The 23,355-nt window shown below is 40.0% G+C and overlaps 1 protein-coding gene across 1 annotated transcript in view; it reads left to right on the forward strand.

Annotated features, from left to right (window-relative positions):
- larp4b (La ribonucleoprotein 4B) overlaps positions 1 to 23,355 on the forward strand; it is a 105,837-nt gene that overhangs the window by 17,817 nt on the left and 64,665 nt on the right. Inside the window, exon 2 of the mRNA XM_068007836.1 lies at positions 11,059 to 11,192. Within this exon, the coding sequence (XP_067863937.1) occupies positions 11,112 to 11,192 (81 nt within the window). The 5' untranslated portion in view covers positions 11,059 to 11,111. The remainder of the gene's footprint in view (positions 1 to 11,058; positions 11,193 to 23,355) is intronic.

The following is a 23,355-nucleotide window of genomic DNA, read 5'->3' on the forward strand; positions in this document are numbered from 1 at the left end:
GGGTCAAAATCCTGGAACTCCCTTCCTAACAGCACTGTGGGAGAACCGTCACCACACGGACTGCAGCAGTTGAAGAAGGCGGCTCACCACCACCTTCTCGAGGGCAATTAGGGATGGGCAATAAATGCTGGCCTTGCCAGCGACGCCCACATCCTGTGAACGAATAAAAAAAAAATAGATTCTAGCATTTTCCCAATTACTGATGTCAGGCTAACTGGCCTATATTTCTCTGTTTTCTTTCCCTCCTTTCTGGAATAGTGGGGTTACATTTGCTATCTTCCAATCCACAGGGACCGTTCTAGAATCTGTGGAATTCTGGAAGATCAAAGCCAATGCACCCACTATCTCTGCCGCCATCTCTTTTTAAAAACCCTAGGATATTTGAAGAAAAGTATTGAAGGGTACAGGGAAATTATATCAGAGCTCTATATGGAACTCGCACTTGCACACTGTCCCCTTTCTTTGCCAAAATTCTTGGTTTATAAACAACTCTTCCTCTGAGAGCCATGTGGAACGCACTATCCCAGAATCTCTTCGATGCAAAATCAGTTGAGAGGTTTAAAAAGGCGAAGGGATATTTTCTTGGGAAGTAAGGGATATGGAGAAAAGGCAGGAATTGGGATTAAAGCAGATATAACTGCCGTGGTTAACAAAAATGGCAGAACAGGCTCAATGGGCTAAATTGCCTACTTCTGTTTCTATATATAGGAAAGATCTCATTTATCCACCCTCCATTAAGCATTGGAAGCTGTCGCTGTGTAGATCAAAATGAGATTGTGCCAGTGTACTCTGTTGTGGGCCCTAAGACTACAGTGTAAGCATTTTTAAATGCAGTAGCTGTTCCGCATAATCTGGGTGGTCAGCTAATACTCTGTTCCCATATTCATTTTTCAGAATTCAGCTTTCCCCAACTTCAGTGCTGTTTTAATGCACGTGTTTTTCTAAATGTATATTCTGAAATGCAATTATAGAGCAGCTGTGAAACATGGCAACTTTCTAAATGGATAATTTATGCAAAGTATCATCACTTTATTTAACAAGACTTGAATTTTTTTCTGAACTGATGTTGCAGTTGAACAGTACAGTAGTGTAGCCTCAACTTATGTAGCCTGTGCAATGGCCTAGGGTCGTTTACGATGTAATACTGAGTCCATTGTGTCTGATGTGCTATGGAAGATGGAGTTAAATACAATGGAGCTGGGAACATGCTGTTCTCAACTCCTTATATTCAATTTTGTAGGTGGTTGAGTTGCTGTGTGAGCAATTCTGGACTTAAATATTTTTGGCGTAGGAAATGGCTGCTTTTTCTCAGTGGTTGTTGGAGCTTTCACTACCCTGTCCTGAATCCCAGAGCCAGAATTTGAACAAACCTCGGGAACAAAACGGAATGACCAAATTCTAAACTGGTATTTTTGCTAACTAATAGAATCCTGAGACTTTGTAAATAGGTCGCTTAGGTATTGAAAGTCCTCTGTGTCTGTTGAGTGAGTCTGGACAGTAAATGCAGTTTGGCTATTTGACTGTTGAGGGCACTACAGCTAAACCTGATCATGTTGTCATCCATTTTCCACATATGCACAAAATAGCTGAAAGGTGTGTATACCAAAGTCCCACAAGCGTCATTGAGATGAAACCAGTTAATCTATTTGTTGTGGTTGAGGGAACAATGTTGACCAGGACCCTGAGAGAACTCCTGCTTCTCTTCAAAAAGTGCCATATGATCCTTACTATCAACCTGAGTAGAAAGACGCAACTTCTATTTTAATGTCTTGTTCAAAGGACCGCATTTCCAACAATACAGCGCTCCTTCTGTAGTACACTGGCTGCCTACCTTTTTATGTGCTGAAGTACAATTTGAACCTGAAAACTTCTGCTTTGTCCCTAAATTGTTGACTGTTTCTGGCATTATTTTCGGAGTGACTGTTAATTTTAAAGGTATGGGGGAAAACTGGTAATTGAAACTTCATAATGGTATCATGCATTTAATTGGAATAAACCTAGAGTTTGAAATTTGAAGTGAATTGACCTTCACTAGCGATGAAGGGGATAAACGTGACTGCATACTCTAAGAGTATCTCATTGAATGGTGGAGCAGGCTCGAAGGGCCAAATAGCCGACTCCTCCTATCTCGCGTTCTAAAGGATGCAGATACTTAGATTACCGTCCAAGCTTTGATCTTAATATATTGTTCAGACTTTGGTTTGAAGTCATAGGAGAAATAGCAATGATTTTGCACATTGCACTGTCCAGTTGCAATAGTAAAGTGTTAGTTTGGTTCACTTTTTAGCACTGATGTCTCGAGTTGGAAAATCACGGTCAAGTCCCGCTGAGAATTTGAGCATGTAATCTAGTTTGACATTGCAGTGTAATCCTGAGCAAATGCGTTTTTGGAGGTGCCGCCTGTGTGACGACATTAAACGGGCCAAATAAGATCCATGGCACTCAAGTGCAGGGAATTCTCTCTAGTATTCTGGCTGACATGCCTCTTTCAAGCAGCACGACAAAACTAAAGCAGATTATCTGGTTGGTCATTTATTTGTGTGTGTGGGACCTTGCTGTGCTCAGAGTGGCTGCCATGTTTGCTTACATAAGTGTGGCTACACTTCAAAAATAAATCACTGTTTTCAAAATGCTTTGGGACGTTCTGAGGACAAAGGCACCGTGCAAGTTCATTTGTTCTTGTATTCGGTTTTAAATGTGTGCAAATTATTCTACCCCTAAATCTCTAGTTTTGCTGCGGTTAATTAAATATAATTTCCAGACAGTTCAAACTGAGAATTTTTATACCCTAGGAGCAAATTGACAATTCCCACTGAAAATTACAGTAGTTCTTAAAGCTATTTGTATTTGATCTGGCTAGTATAGTGCAGAGTCTAAATGTATTTGGCTTGAAACCATCTTAAAATCTATGATTGTTTCATTTAGCCATAGAACACATTCTTTCAGGGCTGGTACTGCAGTTAAGGGAATAATGGGCAACCATTAAATGCAAATTTTAGTTCTTTTAATCATAGAATCATAGAAGTTTACAACATGGAAACAGGCCCTTCAGCCCAACATGTCCATGTCGCCCAGTTTATACCACTAAGCTAGTCCCAATTGCCTGCACTTGGCCCATATCCCTCTATACCCATCTTACCCATGTAACTGTCCAAATGCTTTTTAAAAGACAAAATTGTACCCGCCTCTACTACTGCCTCTGGCAGCTCGTTCCAGACACTCACCACCCTTTGAGTGAAAAAATTGCCCCTCTGGACCCTTTTGTATCTCTCCCCTCACCTTAAATCTATGCCCCCTCGTTATAGACTCCCCTACCTTTGGGAAAAGATTTTGACTATCGACCTTATCTATGCCCCTCATTATTTTATAGACTTCTATAAGATCACCCCTTAACCTCCTACTCTCCAGGGAAAAAAGTCTGTCTATCCAACCTCTCCCTATAAGTCAAACCATCAAGTCCCGGTAGCATCCTAGTAAATCTTTTCTGCACTCTTTCTAATGTTGATAATACAGTATTCATGTAGATTTCAGTACAGCAGGAATTTCTCAGATCCACGATAACTGAATTGATTACTTTTGGTAGAAAGAATAAGGAGGCCACATATTGCTTGGATAAGAGTCGAAATGGGATGGAGGAGCAAAGGGGTCTCGGGGTACAGATACACAAATCACTTAGTGATGCAGGTTAATAAGGCCATATAAAAGACAAACCAAGCACTGGGGTTCATAGAATTGAAAAGCAGAGAAGTTATAGTAAACTTATATAGAACCTTAGACTACTGGAGTACTGTGCAGAGTTCTGGTCTCCAGATTATTAAAAGATTTAGATTTTGTTACGCAAGTTTAAATTTTATCTGCCATGTGTCTGCCCATTTCACCAGTCTATGTCCTCCTAAAGTCTGGTTAGACTACACTTGGAGTACTGTACACAGTTCTGATCATCTTGTTATAAAAAGGCTATAGAGACGTTGAAAAAGGTGCAGAAAAGATTGACGAGGATGATGCCAGATTTGAGGATATACTTATCAGGAAAGGCTGAACAGGCTGGGGCTCATGTCTCTAGAAAATAGAAGGCTGAGGGGAGACCTGATAGAGGTCTTTAAGGTAATGAAAGGGTTTGATAGGGTGAGGAGTCCAACACTGGAGGTCGTCAATATAAGATAGTCCCTACTAAATCCAATAGGGAATTCAGGAGAAATTTCTTTGCCCAAAGCGTGGTAAGAATGTGGATTGCGCTACCACAGAGTGTTGAGGCAAATAGCATAAATGCATTTAAGAGGAAGCTAGATATGTACATGAGGGAGAAAGGAATAGAAGGATATGCTGATAGGGTAAGATGAAGTAGAGAGGGAGGAGGCTTGTGTGGAACATAAATGCTAGTATAGACTAGTTGGGCCGAATGACCTGTTTCTGTGCCGTAGACTCTATGTAATCTTTCAGCTGGGCCCATTACTTCCTGGCTCAAGTGAGAATGCTGACATGGCTCAAGAATGGCATGGAAGTGAAGCAACAGGTTACAGATAACTAAACCGGTTGAGAGAAATCTGGCGATATAATTGACTAATTTTTCCAAGTCACTTGGATTAGTTTCCATATACAAAGCTTATAAAGAATGTTATGGCTCATGGAATGAGTGGTAGATCGGTTGGTTGGATTTGAATGGTGCTTGTTCGAGAAAGCTGAAGAAGTAAATGGGGAAAACAGGAACCAGGATATTTAGATCTGCTCTGGTGACCCGTTGTTCATATGATTCAGTAATTTTATAATGCATGAAAACATCAAGCAGTACAGTGAAATTGGCAATTAAAAAAGACAACCTTTAGAAAAATCTGGATCAATTTGAGGGGGTGAATTAAGGATTGGCAGATGAATTTTAGTGGTAAATGTACTATTTTGCACATTGCTAATGGCCAGATTCCTGTTCCAAAGTGGAAAAGGATTCCAGGTTGTTTTTGCTATTCAAGAAGGGAGATGCCAGGTGCTGCTCTCCTTTTGAATATTGTGTACCTTCCTTCGAAAGAGCTATGATACATTGGGGTGGGAAGGGGGGAGTGAGGGAGAATGTGCGAGAAGAAATGAGGATAATACAAACTTTCACAACTTGAACCTATTTTAATTGGAGAAAAGACCAAGTAGGACATGATCCAGGTTTTTAAAATGCTGAGGGGAATGGATGTGTGAATGGATTGTTTTATGATCTCTCCATGAGAGGACAATTATTGACACTATTGGCAAACCTAAAGCCAAACTAGAAGGGATTTTTCTTGCCTGCTTATTAATGGATATAGACTTTGAGCTAAAGCAGTTAATGTGCTAATTTAACCCTTTTAAAATATAAACTGGAATGATTAGAAAGCATGATTCAAGGTCGCAACAAATTAACTGCTTGTGGAGCAGAATAGTTATTGAGCTCTGGGAACCATCAAATTGCTGCACTGAATGTGGCAGTTGATCAGGATATACAAGAGGGTGTAAGGTGGGTTTTCTAGTGAGTCCACCAATTGGGAGCAAAGTTGCTATCCCCCAAATTTTGATTTACAGTATTTAAAGGTAACAAAGTAATATACATAAGCCAGTCTTGCTACACTAACTTTGCTGAATCGAGCTGCTGAGAAACTGGGTCATGTATTTTTGTGTTCAAGGAGTGAGAAGGATGGAGAGTGAGTAATAAACCATAGTTTGGACTGTGCAAGATTATAAACAGTACATTTGAAGAGATTCAAGTGTTGGAATTAAATGGGGTGAGAGTGTAATAATCTGCTCCTAGATGCAGTTTTTAAACCATGTTAAAATAATGTGGTACAGGATTTCCCAAATGTGTTTGCAGTTAACTCTAGTGTATAAATACTTCGGGATGTTTGAGACATAAGGCAGTACTGTCTTTTTTTCTAAACAGGCTGGTGAATTTGGATAGATTTTATTCTTTCTGTTGTATCAATTAAATATCAACAGTCCACTGGTGAATTGTGAACATGGCTAGATTTGACATTTGCTAGAATCTAAAAAAGACTGACTGACTTGCATTTATATAGCGACTTTCATGACCTCAGGACGTCCCAAAATGCTTTACAGCCAATGAAGTACTTTTGAGTAGTCATTGATAGCACTTTCAACAATGCAGCACTCTCAATTTTGGACTGATGTGCCAGCCTCGTGCTCAACTCCTGGAGGAGGGCTCGAATCCGCTACATTCTGACTGAGTCCGCACTACCACTGAGCCAAGCTTTCTCTAGTCCTTTTCCAGAGCTGTATAGAAAAGGACTTTTATTATGTCTCATTTATTTTTTGCCTCTGAATTCACTTAAATATATTGGATTTCATCCACTCTGGTTCTACCCACTTGCAAATTTTGTTCTGTTGCTGCTTCATCTACCTAAACTCCTCCCCTATTTTAATATCACCTGTGAATTTAATCAATCTCCATTATTGCTTCAATCCGTTATTTGCGTAGTATAGAAACAATAAGGGTTCCAGGGGTGATTTCTGGGGCACTCCACTTAGTACATCTGTCCAGGCTGCCATAACACCCCCCCCCCCCCCCCACCCCCTACCCCGTAACTAGTGTTTCCTCTTCAAGCCAATTGTGTATTCATCTCTCTGATGGGCAGGGTGGTGTTTTCAAGAAAGTACTATACTTTCTCTTTGGGGATTTTCTGTTTACAAAAAAAATTTTCATGTCACCCATATGTGGAAAAAAAACCCTGTGCCCAAGATGGGTGCACTTCCAGCACTCCCCAAATCAGGATAACTGCATTCCAAGGTATACTAGGTGAAAGGTGTCCGCGAACAATGGTGCACATTCAGCCTGCTGTCAAACTGAAGAGGTTCCATATTCTTGGGAAAAACTGCAAATCTGAAACAAAAACTGAAAATGGTGAAAACACTCAGCAAGTCAGTCAGCATCTGTGGAGAGAGCAGACAAATTAATGTTTCAGGTGTAGACCCTTTGTCAGAATGAGAAGTTGTTAGAGATGGATGTACAGCATTTTAACAGAACAAAGGGGATGGGACAATGCACACAGAAATAGAATGACCCAAGTTCTTCTCCCTCCTGACTCCAAAATACTGAGATACTTATCGCATTTCCTGCCAAAGAGAAAGTGGAGGCAATTGTTAAGGTCTGAAAGCCAATATTAAGGCCAGAGTAAAGTGCCTAATTGGTGACTGCTTTGTAAAACGATTATATTCCCTGAGTGCCTCTTTGCTTGCCACTTCAATTTCCTAACCTTTCTGTCTCTGGCTTACTACACTGTTCCACTGAAGTTCCAAGATCATCACCGTCCTTATGTAGTAAGGCCCCTTTGTCAGAGCAGTGTGCTGGCAGGATGATCTGCACCCTCGGTGTCAACTATTTTCCTTCTCGGAACATGAAACACAGAACAGTTCTTCCTGCTTCTATTTCCGCTTGCCACCCCCTCCATTACTGCAGCTATTCAAGTATTCTCTGACTCCTATGTCTTCAATTTCTCTCATTATGTCTCCTATTGTCTCATGTTAGTATCAGTTCAGTCATTTAACTGTCTCCAGTTTTCCGTTTAAGCGCTTTAGCAGTCATTCTGTTTCTCTTTTTTTGTTTAATTTGTTTAATTTAATTTGTTTAATTTCCCCTTGTTTTCTTTTTAAATGCTGTTCTTTAATTCCTTGTTGATAAGGGGTCTAAAACATTAACTTATCTGTCTTCACAGATATTGACCACTGCATTTTCTGTATGTTGTACTTCATTGTTGTGCTTAATAAAATAATTTCAATTGACAACGAAGGGTCATTGACTTGAAACGTTAACTCCTTCTTTCTCCACAGATGCTGCCTGACTTGCTGAGTATTTCCAACATTTTCTGTTTTTATTTGTGATGATCTTAAGGTGGGAGTGCAGTTTGCTACCCTAATCGCTTTTATTTCATAGGCAGGGTTGAGCGTATTAGGTCTACATTTGCTCAAGACAAAGCTATTGAAGTATCCAAAGGATCATTTTGAGGTAATGTGAACAGATTTCCAGCAATACCATAAATCCTGAAAATACAAAAATGCTTCCCCCCTCATGAGGAAAAATTTTGCTATCCTAGCCTTGCCATTGCACCCAGTCTGTTCCTATCCTGTTTCTTGGTCATATTACTTGTCGTGGAACTGTCTAATGCATTTTGGAAACATGTGATCTGTTGGACATGAAGACCCTGATGGAAACTTATCCCAGTATAGTCAGAGAATTTCTTACTCTTGTTACCTTGGCTTCAGCTGAACTTCCTGGTGGCTCCTACATTAACATTCAAGGAAAATGAAGGGAGGGTATCAACCTACTTTGTTTTTTTCTTAGAAGAAATTATATCGTGTTTTTCATGACGTCAGGAGGTCCCAAAGCACTTTACAGCCAATGAAGTATTTTTGATGTATAGGCACGGCATGGTCCCACTAACAACAATGAGATAAATGACCAGATAATCTGTTTTATTGGGTGTTGGTTGAGAGAGAAATGTAGGCCAGGCCACTGGTCCTCAAACAATACCATGGGATCTTTTACGTCCACTTGAGAATGTAGACTGAGTGTTTGTTTAATGTCTCATCCAAAAGGCAGCACTTCTGACCATGCAGAACTCCCTCAGTACTGCACTGGCATGTCATCTTAGATTATGTACTCGAGCCTGGAGTGAGGCTTGAATCTGCAACCTTCCGATTCAAGTGGAAGTACCAAATGGCGGCCTCCTGTGCTGTAAGATTCTATGATACTGCCACTGAACCAAGGGAGTGCTTCGCTCCCCCTTATTCTGTGAATGCCAAAAATAAGAAAAAATGTTGGGTAAAATTTTTGTGTAGATTTTTAGTGATAGTTTGAAGTGGTAAAGGAGCAAAATCTCTTGGGCAAATTATTTTTTGCAGTAATAGCAGTTTTGTAGCGACTGTTGTTTGGGGAGGATCCATTCATATCATGTAGTTTTAAAGACTTCAGTTGTCCAAATGAACATGAAAGTCCTTAGTATTATATAGAAAGAGAAGAGGCTTAATGTCCTATACTGATGTATGTAATCTAATTTGAAAGAGGATTCAGCATGTCGCACTGAGTGCAGCATTGTAGACCCTATCAAGCACAGGATTTTTTTCCACCTTGAGGGGGACTTAATCCAGTCTGCTTTACTAAGTATGACATTGGAGTATTGCAACTTTAAGTACTCTTAGTAAGAAACAGTATTGTCAGTATCTAATAATTAGGACACTTTCATGCAGTGGGCATCAGAATTCCACAGGTTATGGCTTTCCTTGGAAAATATGGAATTTTCATGCCCCCAACTTTGAGGACTTCTTCCTCTTATCTGTACTTGCATTTGCAGTTGGCGATTTCATAATGGCATAATGAAGGGTACTAAATCTATCTTGCCTCAAACATGACTCTCCTCTGGGTTTAGGTGAAGCCCTCTACTTGCTGACTGCAGTTGCGGTACCGTGGTTAAGACTTTGTCGCAAAATTGGAGGTACTGTGTTCAACCTTGACCCAGAGCACATTTACTTGTGCACAATAATTTTCTAGTGCTTTTCACTGCAGCCAGATGAGGATAAAGTTTTTCTTGGCTGAATGGGATGGGGAAAAGTCAGTTGAATTTATTTCTGCATGGAGATAAATGAAGGAACATTTATCTGCTGCCTACACACCTCTAGCAATCTTTCATCTGGCCTATGCTTTCTTTACAACTTAAGTGGCATATTTTTGTTTTTCCACAGTAGGCAGTTCTTGAGGGGTGAAAGAATGTAACTGTAAATGGTTGTTAGTAATACAAACTGAAAAAAGCAAGCCCTGCTCATACATAGGCATGCCACTCTGCTATGTCTCATTTTCCTTATTGTCTGTACATTTATCTTGACCAGAAACAAATTTCCAACATCAGCTATTAGTGTTTGGTCTATCTACACTATTATTAACATATCTGAAGTATTGGGTGTGGTGGGAGAAATAACCACAGTAGTAGTTTAAAGTGCACTATTGTAACTGAAGAATTGTTTTCCTTGTAGAATTGCTAAATGAATATTAATATAAATGAATATATTTTTCTGCAGGGCAACTGGGATGGACAATAAATGCTGGCCTTGCTAGCAACACCCAAATCCCAAGAATGAATTTCAAAAAAATGTTGAGGGTACTAGGCAGGTCTCAATGTTGTATTTCAGATTATTTGGATCCTCTATGTAGAGGGAACTTTATTCTGCAAGTTTAAAAAAAATGGGATAATTTGTCACTTTTTATGACTGCTATGCATGATCCTACTAACCCTTTTAGTCCTAAAACTGAAGTAGTTGCTTCATCCCTCAATCTAAAACTGATCACAGTGAGAGGATTTAGTGGGTGTGCTCTGAGCAGATTATTTTGTCCTGTTAGCCCTGAATGTGTACTTTATAGATTAGTAGTTAAAATGGAGTTTTTATAGGGATTTATGGAGCAGAGGGGTTGTTAAGTATTGTCAGGCAGGAGTAAGTACAGCACCAGAAATGGTTTAAGTTCCCCTTTAACCATTTGTTTTGTAACAGTGCTGTTTGGAGAATCATAAATTGTTACAGCATAACATTTGGCCTATTAAGCCTGTCAGCACCTTTCTCCAAGATATAGCCACTCCGCTCACTTCCAACATCCTTATTTTTCAAGCAACTATTTGATTCCCTTAAGAAATAAATTATGGACTCTGCAACAGTTCGTGGCAGAGAAATCCACATTACAACATATTTTTCTGATGTCCCTTTTTAAATTTTGAATATTTTAAATTTGTGACAGTTACTCGCTGACCAGTGGAAACAACCCATCACTCTTTACCATAACCCCATATAATCTTGAAGATTTCAATCATGTCACCCCTTAGTGTTCTCTACTAGTGAAAAAAGCCCCAATTTCAGTCTTCATACCAGCAGTTCCTTATCACTGACAAGATCCTAGTGAATCTACACTGCCCCATCTCTCTTGGTTTTATGTAAAAGTGAGAATATGTAGGAAGAAATCTGACTACTAAAATTCAAGATTGCATCTTGTTTCAAATGTATTTGTCAATTTGACACATAATTGCTCATGTATATTTTGGTTCACAGATACTTTGCTGACTAGCAAAATTCTCTCTACGGAGCCAGAAAGCAGACGGCTCATGACTTCTGACCAGGACACTAAAGTTGTGGCTGAACCGCAGGTGCAGCAAGTGCAAGAAGTTGTAGACAGTTCACCTCTGGTAAGTTGCTAGAAGTATATGTCAATAATTATGCCATTGAAGAAGATAATGGCTGATCTTCAACCTCAACTCCACTTTCCTGCCCGATCCCGCATATCCCTTGATTCCCCTAGAGTCCAGAAATCTATATCTCAGCCTTGCATATACTCAAGGACTAAGCATCCACAGCCCTCTGGGGTAGAGAATTCCAAAGATTCACAACCCTCTGAGTGAAGAAATTCTTCATCTCTGTCCTAAATGGCCGACCCCTTACCCTGAGACTATACCCCCCCCCCTATTTTTAGATTCACCAGCCAAGGAAGAACAGCCTCTCAGCATCTACCCTGTCAAGCCCCCTCAATCTTATGTTTCAATGAGAGAGATCACCTCTCATTCTTCTAAACTCCAGAGAATATAGGCCCATTTTTAAAAAATTTGTTGATGGGATGTGGGCATCGCTGGCAAGGCCAGCATTTATTGCCCATCCCTAATTGCCCTTGAGAAGGTGGTGGTGAGCTGCCGCCTTGAACTGCTGCAGTCTGTGTGGTGAAGGTTCTCGGACAGTGCTGTTAGGTAGGGAGTTCCAGGATTTTGACCCAGCGATGATGAAGGAACGGCAATATATTTCCAAGTCGGGATGGTGTGTGACTTGAAGGGGAACATGCAGGTGGTCCCATGTGCTCGCTGCCCTTGTCCTTCTAGGTGGTAGAGGTCGTGGGTTTGGGAGATGGTGTCGAAATCTCTCCTCATAGGACAACCCTCTCACCCCAGGAATCAACCTAGTGAACCTTCGTTGCACAATTTCTAAAGCAAGTATCACCTCCCTTAGGTGAGGAGACCAAAACTGTACACAGTACTCCAGGTGTGGTCTCACCAAAGCCCTGTACAATTGCAGCAAGACTTCCTTATTCTTGTACTCCAACTCGCTTGCAATAAAGGCCAGTGTACCATTTGCATCACTAAGATCAGCATGATTCTTCGTTTATGGTAGAAACTGAAATAGCGCTAAATACCAGAAGTGCAGAGCAGGTCCATCTGGACAAAAGGTGGGTTAATGTTTCGGGGTTGCATTTCTTGGGTCATCAAAAATTTCCAGCCTCGCTCAAATAACTCCCTGATTTAAGTAAAAACAAAGTGGAAGCTTTTGTCCTATTGCTATGTGCTTTAATTCAATTAATCACTTGCTGAAAATCAATATGCTGGTGAAGATAACTATGCAGCTGACCTAGGAATATTTTTCTTTCCATTTTTGACCCAGTATTCTAATGCATTGAGCATTCAGGTATGGCATGCAATGAGTTAGATGGAAGGTGAAGCTTGTACGTTATGTGCCATAATCAGGAGTTCATTGCACTTTATAGTGCATTAAAACAAAAGATTTCCCAGACCAGTTATCCTTTATGGTTCTGCTTGGCCAATTAATGATGAATAGTTGTTGCACTTTTTGCTGTAGACTTGTCAATTAGAAATATAGCTTTTGTGAAGATGGCTATGTTGGAAAGTTGCTTGGAAAAAGCTGGGTGGTGCAATGAGTTAGAACACTGTACCTTCAGAACCTGGATATAAATCCAGCCCAAAAAAAAGACACAACTGGTTGAAACTAGGGTCCTTATCAGCTCTGAGGGGCCATTACGACAGGTGTTTCTCCTAGGTTTAAGTTCAGGTTTTGAAGGTGCGATGTCTGTGTTGTAACGCGCTGCAAATCGTGTCTTTTCTAGGAAACATTCCAACATGGTCATCTTCACAAAAGGTACATATTCTTTCAGATGAGACATTAAACCGAGGCCACGTCTGTCATCTCAGGTGGACGTAAATGATCCCAAGGCACTATTTTGAAGAGGAGCAGGGGTGTTATCCCTGGTGTCCTGGCCAACATTCATCCCTCAACTAACACCACTAAAACACATTATCTGGTCATTCACATTGCTGTTTGTGGGAGCTTGTGTGAAAATTGGCTGCTGCGTTTCCTAAATTACAACAGTGACTACATTTCAAAACATACTTTGCCTGTAATACACTTAGGGATGTCCTGAGCTTGTGATAAATGCTTTATAAATGCAAGTCTTTTTTTCTTTAGATACTTGTGCCCTGGATGCTAAATTCATCCTATTGCAATGTAGTTCATCCATAAGTACAGATAGACTGCCTACCTGCTTCAGAGTCTTGAAATAGCACTTAACATAGAAACTTGCATGTCCTTGTAATGCCTCAAAAGCTTCATGACCAAGGAATCATATTTGAAGTGTAGTCCCTGTTATGTCGGCAAATGTGGCAGCCAATTTATGTACACCAAGACCAAAAAACAGCAATGAGCTAAATGGCCATTGATTTGGTTTTGATTGTGGGACAAATGTTGGCCAAGGCACAGGGAGAATTCCCATGCTCTTTGAATAGTGCCATGGGTTCTTTTATGCCCACACAGAACAAACAGGTGGCTCTTCAATGTAATGTCTCATCCGAAAGATAGCAATACAGCACTCTGACAGTACAGCACCCCCTCAGTGCTGCCTTGAAATGTGAGCCTAGATTAGTGCCTAGAATGGGCTTGAACACATGACCCCCTCACTCAGGTGAGAGTGCTACCATTGCACTAACCTAATACTTGGTTCAAATAATATGTATCCTCAGTGCACACCATAGGTTTCCTCAGAACCTTTGAGCTGGATTAATAGGTTCTGGGGAAACCGCATACTGCGCATGGCTGGGGAAAATGTTATGACATACATGGGTTGTGCCACGCATGGCACCTACTCCTTGGTCTGAAAGCCCAGAACCTGTGCCATTGTGCCAGATTTTTTGACCTGAAGTTGAATGGAAATTATTTAACACGAACACTTCCCCTGCCCCTGCAATCACCCCAAAACTACACCTGCAGACATTGGTGGCCTGTACCTCATAGTATGTTACAGCATAGAAGGAGGCCATTTGGCCCATCATGCATGTGCCAGCTCTCTAACAGCTGTCCAATTAGTTACACTCCCCTGATCTTGGCTATGGCCCTGTAAATTTATTACCTTCAAGTATTTATCCAATTCCCTGTTGGAAGCAGATTCAACAGTAACTTTCATCATCCTTTCAGACAGTGCATTCCAGGTTTTAACAACTGATTTCTTTTTCAAAAATGTTTCCTCATGTAGCCTCTGGTTCTTTTGTCAGTCACCTTTAAATCTGTGTGTTCTGGTTACTGACCTTTCTGCCACTGGAAACAGTTTCTCCTTATTTAGACTATCAAAGCTGTTCACAATTTTGAACACCTCGATCAAATCTCCTCTTAACCTTCTCTGCTTTAAGGAGAACAAACCCAGCCTCTCCACGTATGTTAAATTTCATCTGCCATGTGTCCTCCTGAAGTCTGTTACTATCCTCCACATTGTTTACTACATTTGAGTTTTTCGTTATCTGCAAACTTTGAAATTATACCCTGTATACCCAAGTCCAGGTCATTAATATATATCAAAAAGAGCAATGGTCATAATAATGATCCCTGGGGAACACCACTGTATACTTCCCTTCAGTCTGAAAAACAACTGTCCACTGCTCTGCTTTCTATCCCTTAGCCAATTTTGTATCCACTCTGCCACTGCCCCTTTAATCCCATGGGCTTTAATTTTGCTTACAAGTCTGTTATGCAGTACTTCATCAAATGCCTTTTTGAAAGTCCATGTACATGTCAACCAGACTAGCCTCATCAACCCTCTCCGTTATTTCATCAAAGAACTCAATCAAGTTAGTCAAACACAATTTTCCTTTAACAAATCCGTGCTGACTTTCATTTATTAGCCCATACTTTTTGGAGTGCCAATTAATTTTGGCATGGATTATTGTTTCTAAAGGTTTCCCCACCATTGAGGTTAGGCTGACTGGCCTGTAATTACCGGGTATATCCCTCTCCCCTTTTTTGAACAGGAGTGTAACATTTGCAATTCTCCAGTCTTCCGGCACCACCCCCATATCTAAAGGAAGATTGGAAGTATGTGGCCAGAGCCTCTGCAAGTACTATCCTTCCTTCCCTCAGTAACCTAGGATGTATCCCATCTGGACAGGTAACTTTTCTACTTTGAATAGAATCATAGAAAATTTATGGCACAGAAGGAGGCTATTTGGCCCATCGTGACCACACTGGCCAAAAATGAGCCACCCAGCCTAACCCCACTTTCCAGCACTTGGTCTGTAGTCTTGTAGGTCACTGCACTTCAGGTGCACATCAAGGTGGTACTTAAATGAGTGCCTCTAAAGATTAATTTCTTGGACACTTCTGTGAGCAACCCAGAAGGAGAAAAGATGTTTCTGTGAACACTTTTATTTATTAGTTGTATGAACTTTCAGGCAGTGAGTTCCAGATCCCCACCACCCTCTGGGTGAAAAAAAATTTCCTCAGCTCCCCTCTAATCCTTCTACCAATCGCTTTAAATCTGTGACCCCTGGTTATTGACCCCTTTGCTAAGGGAAATAGGTCCTTCCTATCCACTCTATCTGGCCCCTCATGACACCCCAATTAAATAACCCCTCAGCCTCCTCTGTTCCAAAAAGAAAAACCCCAACCTATCCAATCTTTCCTCATAGCTAAAATTCTCCAGTCCTGCAACACCCTCGTAAATCTCCTATGTACCCTCCTAGTGCAATTACATCCTTCCTGTAATGTGATGACCAGAACTGTACACAGTACTCAAGCTGTGGCCGAACCAGTGTTTTATACAGTTCCAGCATAACCACCCTGCTCTTATATTCTGTGCCTTGACTAATAAAGGAAAGTATTCCATATGCCTTCTTAACCACCTTATCTACCTATCCTACCCTCAGGGATCTGTGGACATGCACTCCAAGGTCCCTCACTTCCTCTACGCCTCTCAGTATCCTCCCATTTATTGTGTACTTCCTTGCTGTGTTTGCCCTCCCACAATGCATTACCTCACACTTCTCTGCATTGAATTCCATTTGCCACTTTTCTGCCCACCTGACCAGTCCATTGATATCTTCCTGCAGTCTACAGCTTTCCTCCTCACTATCAACCAAACAGTCAATTTTTGTATCATCTGCTTCTTAAACTTCTTAATCAGTACTGCCAACCTTTTAAGTACCACCTCTTTATTTTTATCCTATCCAATAACACTGCTATCTCCTCTTTGGTTCGAGTCCCACTCCGGAGACTTGAGCACAAAATCTAGGCTGACACTCCAGTGAACTGTCGGAGATGCCGTCTTTCGGATGAGGCGATAAACTGAGGCCCTGTCTGCCCCCTCAGGTGGATATAGGCCGATCCCATGGCACATTTTGAAGAAGAGCAGGGGAGATCTCCCGGTATTTTGGCCGATATTTATTTGTCAAAGAACATCACTTAAAAAAACAGATTATCTGGTTATTATCACATGGCTGTTTGTGGGAGTTGGCTGTGCGCAAATTGGCTGTCACGTTTCCTACATTACAAGTACTTCATTGGCTGTAAAGCACTTTGGGACATCCTGAGGTAGTGAATGGCGCGATATAAATGCAAGAAGTCCTTTTACTGCTACATTGGCAGTATCTCTTCAGTGAATGAGCTAAATGACCGTTCTTCCAAAAGATATTTTTTGTTTGATCAGTAATATTGTGCAAATTATTTGTTTAAGTAAACTGCCTCAACTTCTTGCAGCCATAGTTTTAATCCTAGCATGTACCTGGAATATACATGTAGACATTGTAGGTTGTAGCACAGCAAATCCTTCACTTTGTTTATATTAAAAAGTTTAAAAGAAACTTTTTCAGAAGTTTTTGCTATGTAATCGGAGATATAGACTCCACTCACTTAAATCAGTTTCCTTTATTTAGATGACAAAACTTGCATGAATAGATTGTATATCAGATTTTAATTATGGTGCAATATTTTCATGGACAGTGAGAGTTGAAAACTTACCAGTTGGCCAAGGGCGATATGAATTTCCCTGAAAATAAGTCCAAGAATGTAGACTGATAACCATTACAGCTACTAGGGCAATAACAGTGGCAATTGCCACAAGAATTGACTTCATATTCGGTAAAGCAGTTTGCCTATATTAAAGGATATACACTTTGTGCTTGTGAAGTTCAAGTATTCATTATCCATACTATCTTTTAGGAGCAATAGATATTTTGAATTACACTAGAATACCATGATGTGATGCTGAGATTTGAGTGGTAGAGGTTTTAAGGTGCAATGACTGATCTCTCTAAGTTCCAGAAATTTATCCAAAAAGGGCAGAAATGTTAAAGGGTGACTACCCAGCAACTCGGTGAATAGTGTCGCTGGGCTGTTGACAGTGAGCAAGGTTATAGAAAATTGTATGTAATAACTGCTGCTTGGGACTTTTATATCTGAGTATTTTTCTCAGTTTTGGGGTGGTGAGGATGTATAAAATGCTTAGAGACTCTGAACTTGCTGCTTTTACTTTGTGATTTATGGAGTTAACCAGTCCTCTGCAATTTATTTCAATATTTTGCTATGGCAGGGTATTTGCCATTTGAGCTAGTGGTAGGTGGACTCATGAAAATGGAATCTGGAATGTCGGTTTAATTTATTTGGCACTAATGTTTGGGACCAAGTAAATGTCTCTGGTTTATGCTGCTAACAATCTGGAATGATCATTTGGATGGGGAGTGTGCAGCTCCCTGCCCAAGTATTGCCCTGGTTGAATGTGTCCCTTCTCCCTACAAGTATTCATTTTCCTTTTATTTTTAATCTTCCATGAGAATGAGGACCACTTAAGTGCCCTAAATGCTAGGTTGAGCTGATCCTTTACAGCCACGACTCATGCTTGGGACCTTTCCTATTGTAAACTCCAACCCTTGCTCCCTGAGCACTCTTAGCAACAACAGGCCCGAGTGTGCCTCTTGAGGATTAAGCGAAGGACAATTTTAAGACTGCTGCTACAATTCCCTGTCTTGGTAATGCTGCTGTTAATCATTTAAGATTTACTTTGGGTATTTGACTGTTACAAGCTTGTGCTTTTAAGTTTATTGCTGCCATATTGCTGTCCTAAGGTAATGACTTATTTTCCTTTATACATTTTTGCTTTAAGAAAAAATCATTGGTGTTTGCTTAGAGAAGAAAAGCAATATGAAATATTTTGATTCTGGTTTAAACTGAAATCACACAGGCTGAAAATTGAGGTTTTTGTCAAATACTAGAGTGAAAATAAACTTTTGACAACACATTACATACTAAGATATTTTCAATTTCCTCTATACTTTAGCAGTCATTGTGTTGGCCTTGCCACGTAGTCTCAGTAATGGATCTACAGCCTTTTTATATTTACATAGAATTACATTGAAGCGACATAGAAACAGGCCATTTGGCCTATGCCTCCGTTTATGCTCCACACGAACCTCCTCCCTTCCTTCTTCATCTAACCCTATCAGGATATCCTTCTAGAATTAAAAAAGTAAACTTAATTTTAACATTTTAGACAAACAGGTGTTAGGTTCAATTTTTTTCTACCAATTCTTGGTTCAGCTTTCAAAGTCAAAATTCAGGGTTGTGGGGGGGGTCAAGTTAAAATCTGGAATCTCAGTATTTTGCTTAAGATTGCAATTAGTTGCTGAATGCAGGCTTGATGAGGAATATAGGTTTATTGTAACACTTGAAAATCAAAACATCTCCATTGCAAATTCTGATAGCATAAGTGGAAATTTGGTGTAGCGATATCATTGATTTTGGAATGAGTTAACCCAGCTGTGGTGTAAAGATTTGAGTGGCAGTAGCATATGAATTTTTAACTGCCATAAAGGTGCTATTTTTAGTACGTGGGTGTTGGCTAGCCTGTACTCAGTTAGAAGTTTGTTTCATAGCACTCTTAAGCTTTAGTGTGCAGGGTTGTTGCAGTAACTGCTTAGCATGGGTTGCTGCTTCAGTAAAGAGAGAAGTCCTTTGCAGGCTAGCAATGTCAATGAAAAAACAAGTTTGTTAAGGAGCGCAAGAAGTGAAACAAATACTGAAAACTGGATCCAGAACCCAGGGTCAATACTTAAAGAAGTGACTGAAAATGGGAACTTAGATGACCAGGCTCAGGAATGTGGCAAGCTGAAGGCTGCACATAGTGCAAATGCAAGCATGGATACTAACCAAGGATGGCTGAAGAACAGCAGGCGCATAATCTGGTTCTTGCTAACAAAAAAACCCTTTTATCATGAAATGTGCCTGCAGCAAACTGAGAATCCTGCAAGTAATGTTAGTGAAGACTTCCTGACAAACGATCCTGCATTGTCAAATGTACAAACAGGCAGCCTGTGGGAGACGATTCGTCTATCAAAGAAAAAAGTCTTGGATGTTAAAGGAAAGGAAGATCTGAAAAGGAAACCTGGAAAGCCATGGAATCCTGTTAAAATGGATGAAAAATCTCTTAAGAGGCAGAGAACTGAAAATTTTGTTGATGCACCGTCTGTATTGAACACTAATCATCCTGAGGATAAGATTGTGCTCTCACACCCCGAGGAAGAAGCTTTCTTAAATAGCGAACGTTTGGCAAGTTGCCAGATGATCGAGAATTCACATTCGCAGCAGCAAGAACTTGAGTGTCACTCACGAATGGTGGAGCTTTATGTTGAAACTGATGGTAAAAATAGCAAGACTGATGGAGTTCAATGTACTCCAACATGGCATAATATACAAGAACATTTCTTGGATACCAGTAACTTGTCTTCTGAAATCGATATTAAATCTAGAACTAATGATTTTTATAGTATCTGTACAATAGATGTAGAGGACGTAGAAAATGATGAAGGGCCACCTGTTTTCCCTCATCAAATTGCTTCAGATCTATATTGTTCAGCTGTTGCAGCTGAGAGAAAGCAAAGCCTAACATGGTCTGTTAATACGGCTGTGGATTTTTCAAGACAATGTCCTTTAAGTAGAGCAGCTGTGTCTGAGCAACAGGAAGTATTTCAAGTAGCACAATCGATGGCAGTAGAAGTAGACATTGTGACGCAGCATGGTTTTTCCACTGAAGTATACCCTGATGCAGCACAAGCTGCTATATTACTGATGCCAGAATCAAATGTGGCACTTTTACCTGCAGAAATTACCAAAAATGACACAGAAAGTCTTGATACTCAACCTAAATGTGTAAAGAAACACAGCCTTATAAAGTCTTCTCTTTCTGAGAACTTGACTGTGGTAAATGACTTCATTAGTTCAGACACTTGTGCTTCAAAATATGTAAATGTTTACAGCCAAGCCAAATGCTACCAACTGTGTGAGGCAAAGCAAATAGAGACTGTGTCCCCTGCAAAATATAGCACTAATATTGAAGGCACAGGAATAAATGAAAATCAGCAATGCAAACTCAATATGTTGGAATCCAAAAGTATGATATATCCAAACACAACTGTAAAGCAGCATGATGGGCTAACAAATGGCAAAAATATTATCTGCCATGACCCTGTAACAAGGCAAGCAGTGCCACCAAAGTTGAATCAATTATGGCCTGTTAATTCCTTGTTAGAAAAAATACCTAATTCTAAATCAATGTCAGGCTGTTGTAATGGATGTCTTGAAGGTGAGCTAATTCTTAGCCATGTAGTCAGTGTGCCATCTAATTCGCTGGAAGCAGAGTTTGCCAATCAGATGAGTGAGACTGGTGTATTGCAACAAGATCAAGCTACTAGGATAAATAATGTAAATGTGTATGTAGAACCTCTGAAAGATACATACTTGGATGTAAATTTGTTAGAATCCTTATCGGTACCTTCCGTTGGAGAACCATTTGAGCATACGAAAGCTGAAAGGAAGAGTGCTGTAGCTTATATCAGTAATTCTATCATTGAGGAGCAGATACTTAATCAAAGAGGCAGAGGTGACCAAAGTGGCGGAAAACTTGCATCACTGTGCATTGATGACATTTTGCAAGCTGACCTCAGATTGACTATACCCTATGCATCTGAAGAAATTATATTGGAAAATTCAAGACTTCACCTTTCAGCTGAACAAGATGCAGTCGTCAAAGTGTATGATAATACATACATGTCTGAGCCGTTTGACATTGGCTGCAGTGTCAGCGTTGCTTTAACAGAGTTGGATGAAACCAGAAGCATTTTACCTACTAACGATGATATCTGGGATTCTGTTCAGAAAAGACAAGCTACAGAAACAAATATGGAAAACCAACAAGATAAAGATTTGAAGTATAGTGAACAAAACCAAAATTCTGCAGTTGTATTTCTAGCAGTCAATACAGAAGTAAGCAGTGAAGCTGCTTTTACCTCCCATAATCGCTCTGATACTGTAGAAAACAAAGCCGGCATCTGTTCAAAACAATATGCTGGCAGTCTGAAAGACAATGAAGAAAATTTATTGAATGGAATAACTGAACAGATCCTTAAGATTCAAAATAATCTTTCTACACCTGGCCAAGGTTCATCTGCTCCAAATGCAGCACTTGGTGGTTCAGAGACTCTGCAAAATATCCATCCCCAGATAGAGAACAGAACTAGCTTTGTAAATGGGCATCTCTCAGAATGTTGTAATGAAAAGACTGATGAAGACTTGAAACAAACATTTGATGCTGACTGGATTACAAATGAGTTCAACAATTCCGTTTTGTGCTTTGTGCAAAATGAAGTTCCGCAAGTCATGCTCGACACAAGCTATGAAACCATACAGTTATTGGATAAGTCTAAGAGTCCACCCACCTTTGAAATTGAGACAAAGGAGAAGTGTTCACAAGCTAATACCCTAGCACTGGAAAAGAGTGCTCCTTTTACTAGTGCTTCAAAAGATGCGGAGGCTGTTAAATTGTGTACATCAACAGAATCATGTGGAAGTGTTGTTAACAGTCTTGTAGATCCTAGTCAGATAGATCGATATGCATCAACTCCTTCATATGAAATACCTCATGTCTTAGCTGGAATCTTCAGCAATGGTGAAAAAGCAAATTGCTCATCTGATGTGCTGTGCAGAAGCAATGAGAGATGTGTGGATGTGATGGCAGTCATTTTGAGGGAGTCTGGAGATGAACCTAAAATAGATCACAATTTAGAAAGTGACATAGGGCCACCATGGACTATAAATCCAGAAATTGACGCAATGTTTGAAGATGCAGCTGAGCATTTATTTTCTGAACAGCTGAAGATAAATGCAGACAGCAATATGGGTTACTTATGGAACACCAGCTTCTCCGGAATTGTCAAAGAGGTCGGTTTACAACAAAATGATGTTGCCCAATCAGTTCTATCAAAGATTGTTGGTACCCCCAAAAGCCTTAAGGGGATGTATCCATACCACCTTTCTGTGTCCGAAGCCATTGATTCTTGGGGTTGGCTCAACAAGTATGATCAGACTGTGAGTATCTCTCAAATGATAGCTATTTAATCCCACCTTTTTGGCTTAATTAAAATTGTAACATTTGCACATGTCAGCAACTTTGCCTATGTTAATTTTTGAATTTTAATTTGTTCTTAGTTATGTAGGTGATACTGACATCATCGTATTTATTGCCCATCCCAAGTTGCCCAGAGAGCATTAAGAGTCAACCACATAGTGTGGGACTGGAGTCACATATAGACCAGATGAGGCAGCTTTCATGGGTATTTTTCTGGTGCCAGCCCCAGATTTATTGAATTCAGTGGTGGGATTTGAATTTATGACCTGAGTTGATAGTCCTATACCATAACCGCTTGGCTACCATACTGTACAAATTAAACATAGCTCGTTCAGTTTAAGTTCAGAAGCAATTAGAATGGTATTTTATTTTCCATCTTGAGTGCTATGTCTACAAAACTGTCATTTCCTTTCAATTAAATAACAATCCAACATTCTCAATTTTTCAACTTGTTATCCACTCCTAAAAATATTTAAATATTTTGGACTTTAATTCTTTAATTGAAATGATCTGCAGATACTTTATATACAGTAGCATTTAAACAGATTTAAGTATTGCCTGTGGATCTGGACTTAAAAGAATTATGATGTTTAATGAAGGGTGCGCACCCAAAAGTCAATCAGTGTTTCATGTTTATAGGTGCTGACTGACCTGTGTATTTTCCATATTTTCTGTTTTTTAATTTCAGAATTCCAGCCTTTATAGTTTTTTTGTGTATTAATTTTTTAAAATTTGGAGCTATGCTTTTCTATATTCCTTTTCAGTCTCAAAGCACAGCCAACCCTTTGAAAAACATTGTTTATTGGATTTTTGGCTCTGTATACTCCAAGTTTTGAGTTGAGATTTCATCACTGCAA

This window comes from Heptranchias perlo, chromosome 2 (genome assembly GCF_035084215.1).
Source record: "Heptranchias perlo isolate sHepPer1 chromosome 2, sHepPer1.hap1, whole genome shotgun sequence".
Lineage (NCBI taxonomy): Eukaryota > Metazoa > Chordata > Chondrichthyes > Hexanchiformes > Hexanchidae > Heptranchias > Heptranchias perlo.